Below are 14,804 nucleotides of genomic sequence, written 5' to 3'. Positions count from 1 at the left end.
GTGGTATCTCATTGTGGTTTTGATTTGCATTTCCCTGATGATTTGTGACGTTGAGCATCTTTTCATATGTCTGTTGGCAGTCTGTATGTCATTTTTGGAAAATTGCCTATTCAGGTCCTCCGTCTGTTTTTTAATACAGTTGTTTGGTTTTTTTTGATTTGAGTTGTATGAGTTCTTTGTATATTTTGGATATTAACCCCTTGTTGATTATATTGATTGCAAATATCTTCTCCCATTGAGTAGGTTGCCTTTTCATTTTGTTGATAGTTTCCTTCTCTGTGCAAAAGCTTTTTAGTTTGATACAGGTTCTATTTGGTTTTATTTTGGTTTTGTAGCCCTTGCCTGAGGAAACAGATCAAAAAGATATTGTAATGACTGATGTCAAAGAGTTTACTGCCTATGTTTTCTTCTAGGAGTTTTTATGGCAGGCCTTGCATTTAAGTCTTTTCATGGCTTTCCATTTTGAGTTTATTTTTGTATATGGTGTGATAAATTAGTTGTTTTTTTTTCAACTTTTAAAAAAATTTATTTATTTTTAATTTACTTTTTTTATGTGGGTAAGCATACAATTTATTTTTTCTATGTTCTTGTTTTTTAATATTTTTAATTAATTTATTTTTGGCTGCATTGGGTCTTCGTTGCTGCGCATGGGCTTTCTCGAGTTGTGGTGAGCAGTGGCTACTCTTCATTGCAGTGCACAGGCTTCTCATTGCAGTGGCTTCTCTTGTTGTGGAGCATGGGCTCTAGGTGCATGGGCTTCAGTAGTTGTGGCTCGTGGGCTATAGAGTGCAGGCTCAGTAGTTGCGGCGCATGGGCTTAGTTGCTCCGGGGCATGTGGGATCCTCCTGGACCAGGGCCCGAACCCGTGTCCCCTGCATTGGCAGGTGGATTCTCCACCATTGCACCACCAGGGAAGTCTGATAAATTAGTTTAGTCTGATTCTTTTGCATGTGCCTGTCCAGTTTTCCCCACACTATTTATTGAAGAGGCTGTCTTTTCCCCATTGTATATTCTTGCCTCCTTTGTCAGAGATTAATTGACCATATAAACATGGGTTTATTTCTGGGATCTCAGTTCTGTTCCACTGATTTATGTGTCTGTTTTTGTGCCAGTACCATATTGTTTTGATTACTGCAGCTTTGCAGCATAGTTTGAAATCAGGGAGCATAATACCTCCAGCTTTGTTCTTCTTTCTCAAGATTGTTTTAACTGTTGGGGGTCTTTTGTGTTTCCATACAAATTTTAAAATTATTTGTTCTAGTTCTGTGAAGAATGCCTTTGGTATTTTGATAGAGATTGCATTGAATCTGTTGATTGCCTGGGGTAGTATGGTCATTTTAACAATATTAATTCTTTCAATCTATGAGTATGATATATCCTTCCATTTGTTTGTGCCACCTTCATTTTCTTTCATCAATGTCTTATAGTTTTCAGAGTATAAGTCTTTAACCTCTTTGGTTAGACTTATACCTAGGTATTTTATTCTTCGTGATGCCATTGTAAATGGGATTGTTTCCTTAATTTCTATTTCTGACAGTTTGTTATTAGTGTATAGACATGCAGCATATTTCTGTATATTAATTTTGTATCCTACAGCTTTACTGAATTTCTTTATTAGTTCTAGTAGTTTTTTGGTAGCATCTTTAGGGTTTTCTATGCATGTAGTATCATGTCATCTGCAAACAGTGAAGTTTTACTTCTTCCTTTCCAATTTGGATTTCTTTTACTTCTTTTTCTTGTCTAATTGCTGTGGCTAGGACTTCCAATACTATGTTGAATAAAAGTGGCAAGAGTGGGCATCCTTGTCTTGTTCCTGATCTTAGAGGAAATGCTTTCAGCTTTTCATCAAGTTTGCTTTGAGTTTGTCACTTATGGCCTTTATGATGTTGAGGTATATTCCCTCAATATTCACTTTGTTGAGGTTTTTGTAATAAACAGATGTTGAATGTCAAAAGCTTTTTCTGCATTATTGAAAAGATCATATGATTTTTATTCTACAGTTTGTTAATATGGTGTATCACATCGATTGATTTGTGCATATTGAACCATCTTTGTATCCCTGGGATAAGTCCCACTTGATCATGGTATCAAGATGATGCTGGCCTTGTAGAATGAGTTCAGAAGTGTTCCTTCCTCGAGGAAACAAGATGGCGGAGTAGAAGGACGTGCTCTCACTCCCTCTTGCGAGAACACCAGAATAACAACTAGCTGCTGGACAGTCATTGACAGGAAGACACTGGAACTCACCAAAAAAGATACCCCACATCCAAAGACAAAGTAGAAGCCACAGTGAGACGATAGGAGGGGCACAATCACAGTAAAATCAAATCCCATAACTGCTGTGTGGGTGACTCACAGACTGGGGAACACTTATACCACAGAAGTCCACCCACTGCAGTGAAGGTTCTGAGCCCCACGTCAGGCTTCCCAACACGGGGGTCCAGCAATGGGAGGAGGAATTCCTAGAGAATCAGACTTCGAAGGCTAGTGGGAATTGATTGCAGGACTTCGACAGGATTGGGGGAAACAGAGACTCCACTCTCGGAGGGCACACACAAAGTAGTGTGTGCATTGGGACCCAGGGGAAGGAGCAGTGACCACAGGGGAGACTGAACCAGACCTACCTGCTAGTGTTGGAGGGTTTCCTGCAGAGGTGGGGGTTGGCTGTGGCTCACCATGGGGACAAGGACACTGGCAGCAGAAGTTCTGGGAGGCACTGCTTGGCATGAGCCCTCCCAGAGTCTGTCATCAGCCCCACCAAAGAGCCCAGGTGGGCTCCAGGGTTGGGTTGCCTCAGGCCAAACAACCAACAGAGAGGGAACCCAGCCCCACCCATCAACACTCAATTGGATTAAAGTTTTACTGAGCTCTGCCCACCAGAGCAACAGCCAGCTCTACCCAACACTAGTCCCTCCCATCAGGAAACTTACACAAGCCTCTTAGATAGCCTCATCCACCAGAGGGCAGACAGCAGAAGTAAGAAGAACTACAACCCTGCAGCCTGTGGAACAAAAACCACATTCACAGAAAGACAGACAAGATAAAAAGGCAGAGGGCTATGTATCAGATGAAGGAACAAGATAAAACCCCAGAAAAACAACTAAATGAAGTGGAGATAGGCAACCTTCCAGAAAAAGAATTCAGAATAATGATAGTGAAGATGATCCAGGACCTCGGAAAACGAATGGAGGCAAAGATTGAGAAGATGCAAGAAATGTTTAACAAAGACCTAGAAGAATTAAAGAACAAACAGAGATGAACAACACAATAACTGAAATGAAAACTACACTAGAAGGAATCAATAGCAGAATAACTGAGGCAGAAGAACAGATAAGTGACCTGGAAGACAGAATGGTGGAATTCACTGCTGTGGAACAGAATAAAGAAAAAAAGAATGAAAAGAAATGAAGACAGCCTAAGGGACCTCTGGGACAACATTAAACGCAACAACATTCGCATGATAGTGGTTCCAGAGGGGAAGAGAGAGAGAAAGGACCCGAGAAAATATTTGAAGAGATTATAGTCAAAAACTTCCCTAACATGGGAAAGGAAATAGCCGCCCAAGTCCAGGAAGCTCAGAGAGTCCCATGCAGGATAAAGCCAAGGAGAAACACGCCGAGACACATAGTAATCAAATTGGCAAAAATTAAAGACAAAGAAAAATTATGGAAAGCAGCAAGGGAAAAACGACAAATAACATACAAGGGAACTCCCATAAGGTTAACGGCTGATTTCTCAGCAGAAACTCTACAAGCCAGAAGGGAGTGGCATGATATACTTAAAGTGATGAAAGGGAAGAACCTACAACCAAGATTACTCTACCCGGCAAGGATCTCATTCAGATTCGATGGAAAAATCAAAAGCTTTACAGACAAGCAAAAGCTAAGAGAATTCAGCACCACCAAACTAGCTATACAACAAATGCTAAAGGAACTTCTCTAAGTGGGAAACTCAAGAGAAGAAAAAGACCCACAAAAACAAACCCAAAACAATTAAGAAAGTGGTCATAGGAACATCCATATGGAGAATTACCTTAAACGTGAATGGATTAAATGCTCCAACCAAAAGACACAGGCTTGCTGCGTGGACACAAAAACAAGACCCATATGTATGCTGTGTACAAGAGACCCACTTCAGACCTAGGGACACATACAGACTGAAAGTGAGGGGATGGAAAAAGATATTCCATGCAAATGGAAATCAAAAGATAGCTGGAGTAGCAATACTCATATCAGTTAAAATAGACTTTCAAATAAAGAATGTTACAAGAGACAAGGAAGGACACTACATAATGATCAAGGGATCATCCAAGAAGAAGATATAACAATTATAAATATATATGCACTCAACATAGGAGCACCTCAATACATAGGGCAACTGCTAACAGCTATAAAAGAGGAAATCCACAGTAACACAGTAATACTGGTGGACTTTAACACCTCACTTACACCAATGGACAGATCATCCAAACAGAAAATTAATAAAGAAACACAAGCTTTAAATGACACAATAGACCAGATAGATTTCATTGATATTTGTAGGACATTCCATCCAAAAACAGCAGATTACACTTTCTTCTCAAGTGCGCACGGGACATTCTCCAGGGTGGGTCACATCTTGGGTCACAGATCAAACCTCAGTAAATTTAAGAAAATTGAAATCATATCCAGCATCTTTTTTGACCACAACGTTATGAGATTAGAAATGAATTACAGGGAAAAAAACGTAAAAAACACAAACACATGGAGGTTAAACAATACATTACTAAATAACCAAGAGATCACTGAAGAAATCAAAGAGGAAATCAAAAAATACCTAGAGAAAAATGACAATGAAAACACCACGATCCAAAACCTATGGGATGCAGCAAAAGCAGTTCTAAGAGGGAAGTTTACAGCAATACAAGCCTACCTCAAGAAACAAGAAAAATTTCAAAGAAACAATCTAACCTTACACATAAAGGAACTAGAGAAAGGAGGACAAACAAAACCCAAAGTTAGCAGAAGGAAAGAAATCATAAAGATCAGATCAGAAATAAATGAAAAAGAAATAAAGAAAACAATAGCAAAAACCAACAAAACTAAACGCTGGTTCTTTGAGAAAATAAACAGAATTGATAAACCATTAGCCAGACTCATCAAGAAAAAGAGGGAGAGGACTCAAATCACTAAAATTAGAAATGAAAAAGGAGAAGTTACAACAGACACCACAGAAATACAAAGCATCCTTAGAGACTACTACAAGCAACTCTATGCCAATAAAATGGACAACCTGGAAGAAATGGACAAATTCTTAGAAAGGTATAACCTTCCAAGACTGAACCAGGAAGAAATAGAAAATATGAACAGACCAATCACAAGTAATGAAATTGAAACTGTGATTAAAAATCTTCCAACAAACAAAAGTCCAGGACCAGATGGCTTCACAGGTGAATTCTATCAAACATTTAGAGAAGAGCTAACACCCATCCTTCTCAAACTCTTCCAAAAAATGGCAGAGGAAGGAACACTCCCAAACTCATTCTATGAGGCCACCATCACCCTGATACCAAAACCAGACAAAGACACTACAAAAAAAGAAAATTACAGACCAATATCACTGATGAATATAGATGCAAAAATCCTCAACAAAATACTAGCAAACAGAATCCAACAACACATTAAAAGGATCATACACCACGATCAAGTGGGATTTATCCCAGGGATGCAAGGATTCTTCAATATACGCAAATCAATCAATGTGATACACCATATTAACAAATTGAAGAATAAAAACCATATGATCATCTCAATAGATGCAGAAAAAGCTTTTGACAAAATCCAACACCCATTTATGATAAAAACTCTCCAGAAAGTGGGCATAGAGGGAACCTGCCTCAACATAATAAAGGCCATATATGACAACCCCACAGCAAACATCATTCTCAATGGTGAAAAACTGAAAGCATTTCCTCTAAGATCAGGAACAAGACAAGGATGTCCACTCTCACCACTATTATTCAACATAGTTTTGGAAGTCCTAGCCATGGCAATCAGAGAAGAGAAAGAAATAGGAGGAATACAAATTAGAAAAGAAGAAGTAAAACTGTCACTGTTTGCAAATGACATGATACGATACATAGAGAATCCTAAAGATGCCATCAGAAAACTACTAGAGCTAATCAATGAATTTGGTAAAGTTGCAGGATACAAAATTAATGCACAGAAATCTCTTGCATTCCTATACACTAATGATGAAAAATCTGAAAGAGAAATTATGGAAACACTCCCATTTACCATTGCAACAAAAAGAATAAAATACCTAGGAATAAACCTACCTAGGGAGACAAAAGACCTGTATGCAGAAAACTATAAGACACTGATGAAAGAAATTAAAGATGATACAAATAGATGGAGAGATATACCATGTTCTTGGATTGGAAGAATCAACATTGTGAAAATGAGTATACTACCCAAAGCAATCTACAGATTCAATGCAATCCCTATCAAATTACCAATGGCATTTTTTACGGAGCTAGAACAAATCATCTTAAAATTTGTATGGAGACACAAAAGACCCCGAATAGCCAAAGCAGTCTTGAGGCAAAAAAATGGAGCTGGAGGAATCAGACTCCCTGACTTCAGACTCTACTACAAAGCTACAGTAATCAAGACAATATGGTACTGGCACAAAAACAGAAACATAGATCAATGGAACAAGATAGAAAGCCCAGAGATTAACCCACGCACCTATGGTCAACTAATCTATGACAAAGGAGGCAAAGATATACAATGGAGAAAAGACAGTCTCTTCAGTAAGTGGTGCTGGGATAACTGGATAGCTACATGTAGAAGAATGAAATTAGAACACTCCCTAACACCATACACAAAAATAAACTCAAAGTGGATTAGAGACCTAAATGTAAGACCGGACACTATAAAACTCTTAGGGGAAAGCATAGGAATAACACTCTTTGACATAAATCACAGCAAGATCTTTTTTGATCCACTTCCTAGAGTAATAGAAATAAAAACAAAAATAAACAAATGGGACCTAATGAAACTTAAAAGCTTTTGCAAAGCAAAGGAAACTATAAACAAGACGAAAAGACAACCCTCAGAATGGGAGAAAATATTTGCAAACAAATCAACGGACAAAGGATTAACCTCCAAAATATATAAACAGCTCATGCAGCTCAATATTAAAGAAACAAACAACCCAATCCAAAAATGGGCAGAAGACCTAAATGGACATTTCTCCAAAGAAGACATACAGATGGCCGAGAAGCACATGAAAAGCTGCTCAACATCACTAATCATTAGAGAAATGCAAATCAAAACTACAATGAGGTATCACCTCACACCAGTTAGAATGGGCATCATCAGAAAATGTACAAACAACAAATGCTGGAGAGGGTGTGGAGAAAAGGGAACCCTCTTGCACTGTTGGTGGGAATGTAAATTGATACAGCCACTATGGAGAACAGTATGGAGGTTCCTTAAAAAACTAAAAATAGAAGTACCATATGACCCAGCAATCCCATTACTGGGCATATACCCAGAGAAAACCATAATTCAAAAAGACACATGCACCCCAATGTTCATTGCAGCACTATTTACAATAGCCAGGTCATGGAAGCAACCTAAATGCCCATCAACAGACGAATGGATAAAGAAGTTGTGGTACATATATACAATGGAATATTACTCAGCCATAAAAAGGAACGAAACTGAGTCATTTGTAGAGACGTGGATGAATCTAGAGACTCTCATACAGAGTGAAGTAAGTCAGAAAGAGAAAAACGAATATCGTATATTAACACATATATGTGGAACCTAGAAAAATGGTACAGATGAACCGGTTGCAGGGCAGAAATTGAGACAGAGATGTAGAGAACAAACGTATGGACACCAAGGGGGGAAAGCCGCGAGGGGGTGGGGATGGTGGTGTGCTTAGTTGGGCGATTGGGATTGACATGTATACACTGATGTGTATAAAATTAATGACTAATAAGATGACTAATAAGAACCTGGTATATAAAAAAATAAATAAAATTTAAAAATTAAAAAAAAAAAGACGTGTTCCTTCCTCCACAGATTTTTGGAGTAGCTTGAGAGTAATAAGTATCAACTTTTCTTTAAATGTTTGGTAGAATTCACCTGTGAAGCCATCTGATCTTGGACTTTTCTTTGTTGGGCATTTTTTTTACCGATTAAATTTCAGTAATTGATCTGTTCATATTTTCTTTTTCTTCTGTCATTATTCAGTTTTGGAGATTGTATGTTTCTAGGAATTTATCCATTTCTTCTAAGTTGTCCATTTTTTTGGCGTCTAATTGTTCATAGTAATCTCTTATGATCCTTTGTATTTTGGTGGTGTTGGTTGTAACTTTTCTTTCATTTCTGATTTTTTGTTTATTTGGGTCCTCTCTCACTCTCTCTTCAAAGGTGGCCCTGCTTACTCCCGTTGGTGAGGTTAACCCCAACCCTAGCCCTGCCCTGTTGTGCTTTGATGACGTTTCAACTTCCAGTGATGCACTTCCTGCTGAGTCATTTCTGGCTGATGCAGTCTCCACTTCCAGTTGTACCACTTGCTATGCTCCCCACCACATGACCGTGAATGAAAGAACCAGATAATAGGGAAACCAGGGTGAGAGAATATAAGCAGGAAAAGCTGACCATAGTGCACTGCCATGGCAACTGATTGCTGTGGTACCTTCTACGAGGTTATCATCTGCCTGCCTTGTGACATTGAACAACATTTGTCTGGCATATCTGACAGCTTCATATGATGGCTGGACAACACTCCCATTACACTGCCCATGGATACCCTCTGGGACATCCAACAGGTGAACCAGCAGATGGCCATCCTTGCTCTGATTCTTTATTATTTCTCTATGTCATTTATTTCTGCTCTGATCTTTTTTTTTTTTTTTAATTATTATTTATTTATTTATTTATTTATTTATTTATTTTTGGCTGTGTTGGGTCCCCGCCTCTGTGCAAGGGCTTCCTCCAGCTGCGGCAAGCGGGGGCCACTCCTCATCACGGTGCACGGGCCTCTATCGTTGCCTTTCATTGCGGAGCACAGGCTCCAGACGCACAGGCTCAGCAGTTGTGGCTCACGGGCCCAGTCGCTCCGCGGCATGTGGGATCCTCCCAGACCAGGGCTCAAACCCATGTCCCCCGCACCAGCAGGCAGACTCCCAACCACTGCGCCACCAGGGAAGCCCTCTGCTCTGATCTTTATTGTTTCTTTTCTGTCCCCTAACTGTCAGTCTGTGTGTGTCTTTCGATCTGAAGTGAATCCCTTGTAGGCAGCGTAAATTTGGGTTTTGTTTTTGTATTCATTCAGCTACTCTATGTCTTTTGATTGGAGCATTTAGTCCATTTACATTTAATTATTGATAGGTATGTACTTATTGCCATTTTGTTAGTTTTTTTTTTAAGTTTTTTGTTCCTTTCTTTTTCTTTTGCTCTCTTCCCCTGTGATTTGATGACTGTCTGTAGTGTTACGGTTGAATGCCTTTCTTATTTTGTGTGTGTGTATCTATTATTATATATTTATATATATATTTGATATATATATGTGATTATTTTAAGTTGCTGATCTCTTAAGTTTGAATGCATTCTAATCACCCTACATTTTCATTCCCCACCTACCACGGTTTATGTTTTTGATGTCATATTTTACATCTTTTTGTTTTGTGTATCTCTTAACTACATATTGTGATATAGATGATTTTACTACTTTTATCTTACAGTCTTCCTACTAGCTTTATACATTGTTGACTTACTACCTTCACTGTATGTTTAGCTTTACCAGTGAGATCTTTCCTTTCATAATTTTCATATTTCTAGTTGTATCCTTTTCTTTTTCACCTAGAAAAATTCCTTTAACATTTCTTTTAAAGCCGGTTTAATGGTGCTAAGCTCTTTTAGCTTTTGCTTATCTGTAATCTTTATCTCTCCTTCAAATCCAAATGATAACCTTGATGGGTAGAGAATTTTTGGTTGTAAGTTTTTTCCTTTCATCGCTTTGAATATATTGTGTCACTCCCTTCTGGCCTGCAAAGTTTCTTCTGAAAATCCAGCTGATAATCTTATGGGAATTCCCATGTATGTAACTAGTTGCTTTTCTCTTGCTTTTTTAATATTCTCTCTTTATCTTTAGTTTTTGCCATTTTAATTACAGTGTGTCTTGGTTTGGTCCTCTTTGGGTTGATTCTGTTTGAGACTACTCTCTGTGCTTCCTGCACCTGGATGTCTTTTCTTTCCAAGGTTAGAGAAGTTTTCAGCTATTATTTCTTCAAATATTTTCTCTGCCCCTTTCTCTCTCTCTTCTCCTTCTGGGATCCCTATAATGCAAATGTTATTACACTTGATGTTATACCAGAGGTCTCTTAAACTATCCTTATTTTTTTTTTAATTCTTTTTTCTGTTCAGCTTCGTAATTTCCACTACTCTGTCTTCTGGTTTATAGTTCCTCTGTACCATCTAATCTACTGTTGATTCCTTCTAGTGTATTTTTAATTTCAGTTATTGTATTCTTTAGCTGTGTTTGGTTCTTCTTTTTTTTTTTTTTTTTTTTTTTTAAACACACAGCTGGGAGTCAATCTAGGTCTTTTTTTTTTTTTTTTTTTTTTTAAAGGATTTTCTTATTTATTTATTTATTTATTTATTTTTGGCTGTGTTGGGTCTTCGGTTCGTGCGAGGGCTTTCTCCAGTTGCGGCAAGCGGGGGCCACTCTTCATCGCGGTGCGGGGACCGCTCTTCATCGCGGTGCGCGGGCCTTTCTCTATCGCGGCCCCTCCCGTCGCGGGGCACAGGCTCCAGACGCGCAGGCTCAGCAATTGTGGCTCACGGGCCCAGCTGCTCCGTGGCATGTGGGATCTTCCCAGACCAGGGCTCGAACCCGTGTCCCCTGCATTAGCAGGCAGATTCTCAACCACTGCGCCACCAGGGAAGCCCTGGTTCTTCTTTATATTCTCTAACTCTTTATTGAAATTCTTACTGTGTTCATCCATTCTTCTCCCGAGTTCAGTGAGCATCTTTATGATTATTATTACCTTGAGCCCTTTGTTGGATAGATTGCTTATCTCCACTTCCTTTAGTTCTTTTTCTGAGGTTATGTCTTGTTCCTTCATTTGGAATATATTCCTCTGTCTCCTCATTTTGCCCAATTCTCTGTGTTTATTTCTGTGTGTTAGGTACATCAGTTACATTTTCCAATCTTGGGGAAGTTGCCTTATGTAGGAAATATCCTTTAGGGCCCAGCAACACACTCCCCTCTGGTCACCAGAGCTGTATGCTCTAGTGGTGCCCCCTTTGTGGACTGCATGTGTCCTTCTGTTGTGGCAGGGCTGACTACTGTGGGCATGTTGGTAGGTGGAGCTGGCCCCTGGCCAGGCTGGCTGGGAGGCCATTCCTCATGCAGTTGTTGCAAGTCCACTGGAGGGCAGGGTAGGCTTCCCATGTGGTTTGCCACACAACCTGGGAGTTGCAAGGCTGCTGCCGGCCTGCTGGTGGGCAGTGCCAGGTCCCTATGTGGCTTGATGCTTGATTGAATGAATCTACGTGTGAATATAATCAGTGTGGAGCTGAGAAGGGCCTTAGGATGATCCCGTATCATCCTGACCATGCTGTTAAAGGCACTTCCCTTGTCTTGTTGGGGTTATTTATCTCCACCTGTGGTTATACTCTCCACCAGGAAAAGGAGAAACTGTATGTGGAACTAAAGCACATCCTGGCCCGGCAGCCTGGGCCTGAGGCTGCAGAGCAGCTACAGATCTACCGCCACACGCTGCGGGAGAAGACCAAGCAGCTTAAAGTAAGTGGTAGCCTCTGCTCCTTCCTGACTGAAGGACAGACACACTCTGGGGAATACCCGTGGACAAGTCTACTGCCTCAGCACAAGGAGCCAGTCTCCCAAATTCTGTCCTCCTTTGATATCAGCTTTTTTAGTGCTCCAGTCCCGGGAGGCACAGGGCAAGCCTTAAAGCTACCCCTCCGCTCCTAAGCTAAAAGACTCCCACAAAACAGGGAGATGAACAAGTGGAGAAAGAGCTAGGGAGAGGATGATGGCAATGGGATAGAAATTTGGGGAACAAAGTTTGTATAGATTATCTCAAGATGATTTACAGGATTCAGATGGTGGGAAAGAACAGAGGGAATATTTTAACACCATTGCCCACTGAAGCAGATCATTGTGTCAAAGCAGGTTTTTACTATTCATTCCGCCTGAAATACATGTACACAAAACACAGCCTACTCCCCAGTCCCCAGGAACCTTGCTTCATGACCATCTATGAAATAAGAAGCCATGAAAGGGAAGTAAAATCATTCTAGGATTCTGTTAGCATAAGTTCCCTTCTAAGTGACATAAGAACATTAGCTGGGGAGATGGAATGTTTTAGTATTATATGTGCCTTTTTAAAGTTTTCTCAAAAACTATATGTTTCCACTATATCCTCAGCTTTACCTGCTAAAAAGTACTTAGATATTCTTGGCATGTTAGGGAAGCCTTATACACACACAAGCACAGAATGTAGCACATGCCAGCTGAATTCTCGCACTTTCCTGTGCAATGATGGTAATAATCATTGCCTTTCTGCCTGGGGTAAAATAGATGCCACGCTACTAATATAGTACTAATCCTTTCACAAATAGAATGTTGTAAAATCACATCCTTTTACTTAAAGAAGGCAGATGAAACAGAAATGTAATGAGAGCATTAATTTTCAACTTATCACTGTAAGCATTCATTTTACATGAGTATCCTGAGACATAATTTGAGTTTTGCAGGAGGCATAATCTTTTGATTATTTTCATCCCTTTAAACAATTGAATATATCAAATAAAATAAAAACTTATTTTCTCAGGGGTGGGTGTAAATTAGAAAAGCACATGTCTTTACACTACTCTCAGATAGGCATACTTAGCGCTGGATTGTATTCAGTGGTTCATAGGAGACTTTTGTTACTTTAAACCTTTATCTGAGGATATCCAGATTTTTGCTCTGAATGACATGTGACCCTTGGTGGAAGATTCAGGGGTGGATAATACCAAGCCTGTCCACCAGTTTGTCCTCATTATCTGGGCTGTTTTAGAAAATTCCACATTCATTGTTTGGAAACAAGGTCTTTGTTCCTAAGAGTTTAACTATTTTTTTTTTTAACATCTTTATTGGAGTAAGATTGCTTTACAATGGTGTGTTAATTTCTGCTGTATAGCAAAGTGAATCAGCTATACATATACATATATCCCCATATCTCCTCCCTCTTGCGTCTCCCTCCCACCCTCCCTATCCCACCCCTCTAGGTGGTCACAAAGCACCGAGCTGATCTCCCTGTGCTATGCAGCTCCTTCCCACTAGCTATCTATTTTACATTTGGTAGTGTATATATGTCAGTGCTACTCTCTTGCTTCATCCCAGCTTAACCTTCCCCCTCCCGTGTCCTCAAGTCCATTCTCTACGTCTGCGTCTTTATTCCTGTCCTGCCCCTAGGTTCATCAGAACCTTATTTTTTTAGATTCCATATATATGTGTTAGCATACAGTATTTGTTTTTCTCTCTGACTTACTTCACTCTGTATGACAGACTCTAGGTCCATCCACCTCACTACAAATAACTCAATTTCGTTTCTTTTTATGGCTGAGGACAGTTTTTCTTCCAACATGAAAATCATATTCTTTAGCTTATGATAACATCGTCAGAATCCTTTTCACAGCAGTTAAGAGGAAAGAGTTCAGAAGCAGACGAACACTCGAAAGATAAAGATCCGCCTTTTATGCAAATTTTTTAAAAATGCAGAACTAGACGAAAAACAAATCAAATCTATTGCATGCCCCTTAGGACAGTAGCCTCCCTTTTTTCCCCTTGGTTTTTTTGGGGGGTACCCCTCACTTTAGTGTGCTCTACACATCCGTTTAGGTGAGTAAATTCCCTCTTTCCCTGTCCAGCCTGAAACCAGTAGCATCTACTGAACGCAGCAGTGCAAGAGGCAGGTAATTAGGCTTCCTATTAGAGCCCCTCGCATGCAGCACACCCTCCCTGCAGATGTCATAGCCCCCTGCTTCTTAGAGGTAAGTCCCAGTGCTGGGATAAAGAGAGAACCTGTGAATAGTCCCAAAGGGCACAGTAAAGAGGTGATTGACATTCAGCAGAACACCAACCTTGGAAAACATATAAATTGAATACCTACTGAGTGGTGGTGGCGGCAGGATGATTCTGAGTAATTTTTACAATAATCCTCAGATGAATCACGCTCCCTCGTAATGACTTTTCTGAATGCTTTATTAAAAAAAGGCTTTGAAAGCAATTTTATGCTGTACGTCTGGGAGTTTTTCTGTTTCGACTCAGTGTTCTTGAACCACATTACACCATTCATATGTGAGCCTGTGCCTGATGGTTCTCCTTTAAAGCAGGGGAACGAGGTTCCATTGTTTGCCACTGGATTATGAGTCTTCAGACCTCCGTCAGACTTTTACCCAGATACAGACCTTGAACTGGTAGAAGTGTGCGGGTTAACTGTTAAACCTGGGCATGGTTTTGTATCTCTAGCCTCACTGAGGTAAGTGGCCGCAGATTAAAAAGATTTTTCAGAAAAGGATATTGTCTCACCGCGTATCTTCTGTTAATGCTGCTTTATTTGTCACGCTAGGTTTTGTCTTCAGAATTGAATATGTATGAATCACAGAGCCAAGAATATAAGTATGAGATTGAGAAACTTAGCAATGAACTGCTGAACTTAAAGAAGAAATACCTTGCTCAGAAACGTAAAGAATACATTCAGAAGTAAGAATTAGTCAAATGTTCTAGTTTTA

At 39.7% G+C, this 14,804-nt stretch overlaps 1 protein-coding gene across 1 annotated transcript in view; it reads left to right on the top strand.

The window, feature by feature from the left end:
* Window positions 1–13,964, top strand: part of CFAP58 (cilia and flagella associated protein 58) — a 122,934-nt gene extending 108,970 nt beyond the window's left edge. Inside the window, exons 19-20 of the mRNA XM_057531431.1 lie at window positions 11,689–11,808; window positions 13,941–13,964. Of these exons, the coding sequence (XP_057387414.1) occupies window positions 11,689–11,808; window positions 13,941–13,964 (144 nt within the window). The remainder of the gene's footprint in view (window positions 1–11,688; window positions 11,809–13,940) is intronic.
* The last annotated feature ends 840 nt before the right edge of the window (window positions 13,965–14,804 follow it).

This window comes from Balaenoptera acutorostrata, chromosome 16 (genome assembly GCF_949987535.1).
Source record: "Balaenoptera acutorostrata chromosome 16, mBalAcu1.1, whole genome shotgun sequence".
Classification (NCBI taxonomy): Eukaryota; Metazoa; Chordata; class Mammalia; order Artiodactyla; family Balaenopteridae; genus Balaenoptera; species Balaenoptera acutorostrata.
This window is presented reverse-complemented; position numbering and strand designations above follow the sequence as displayed.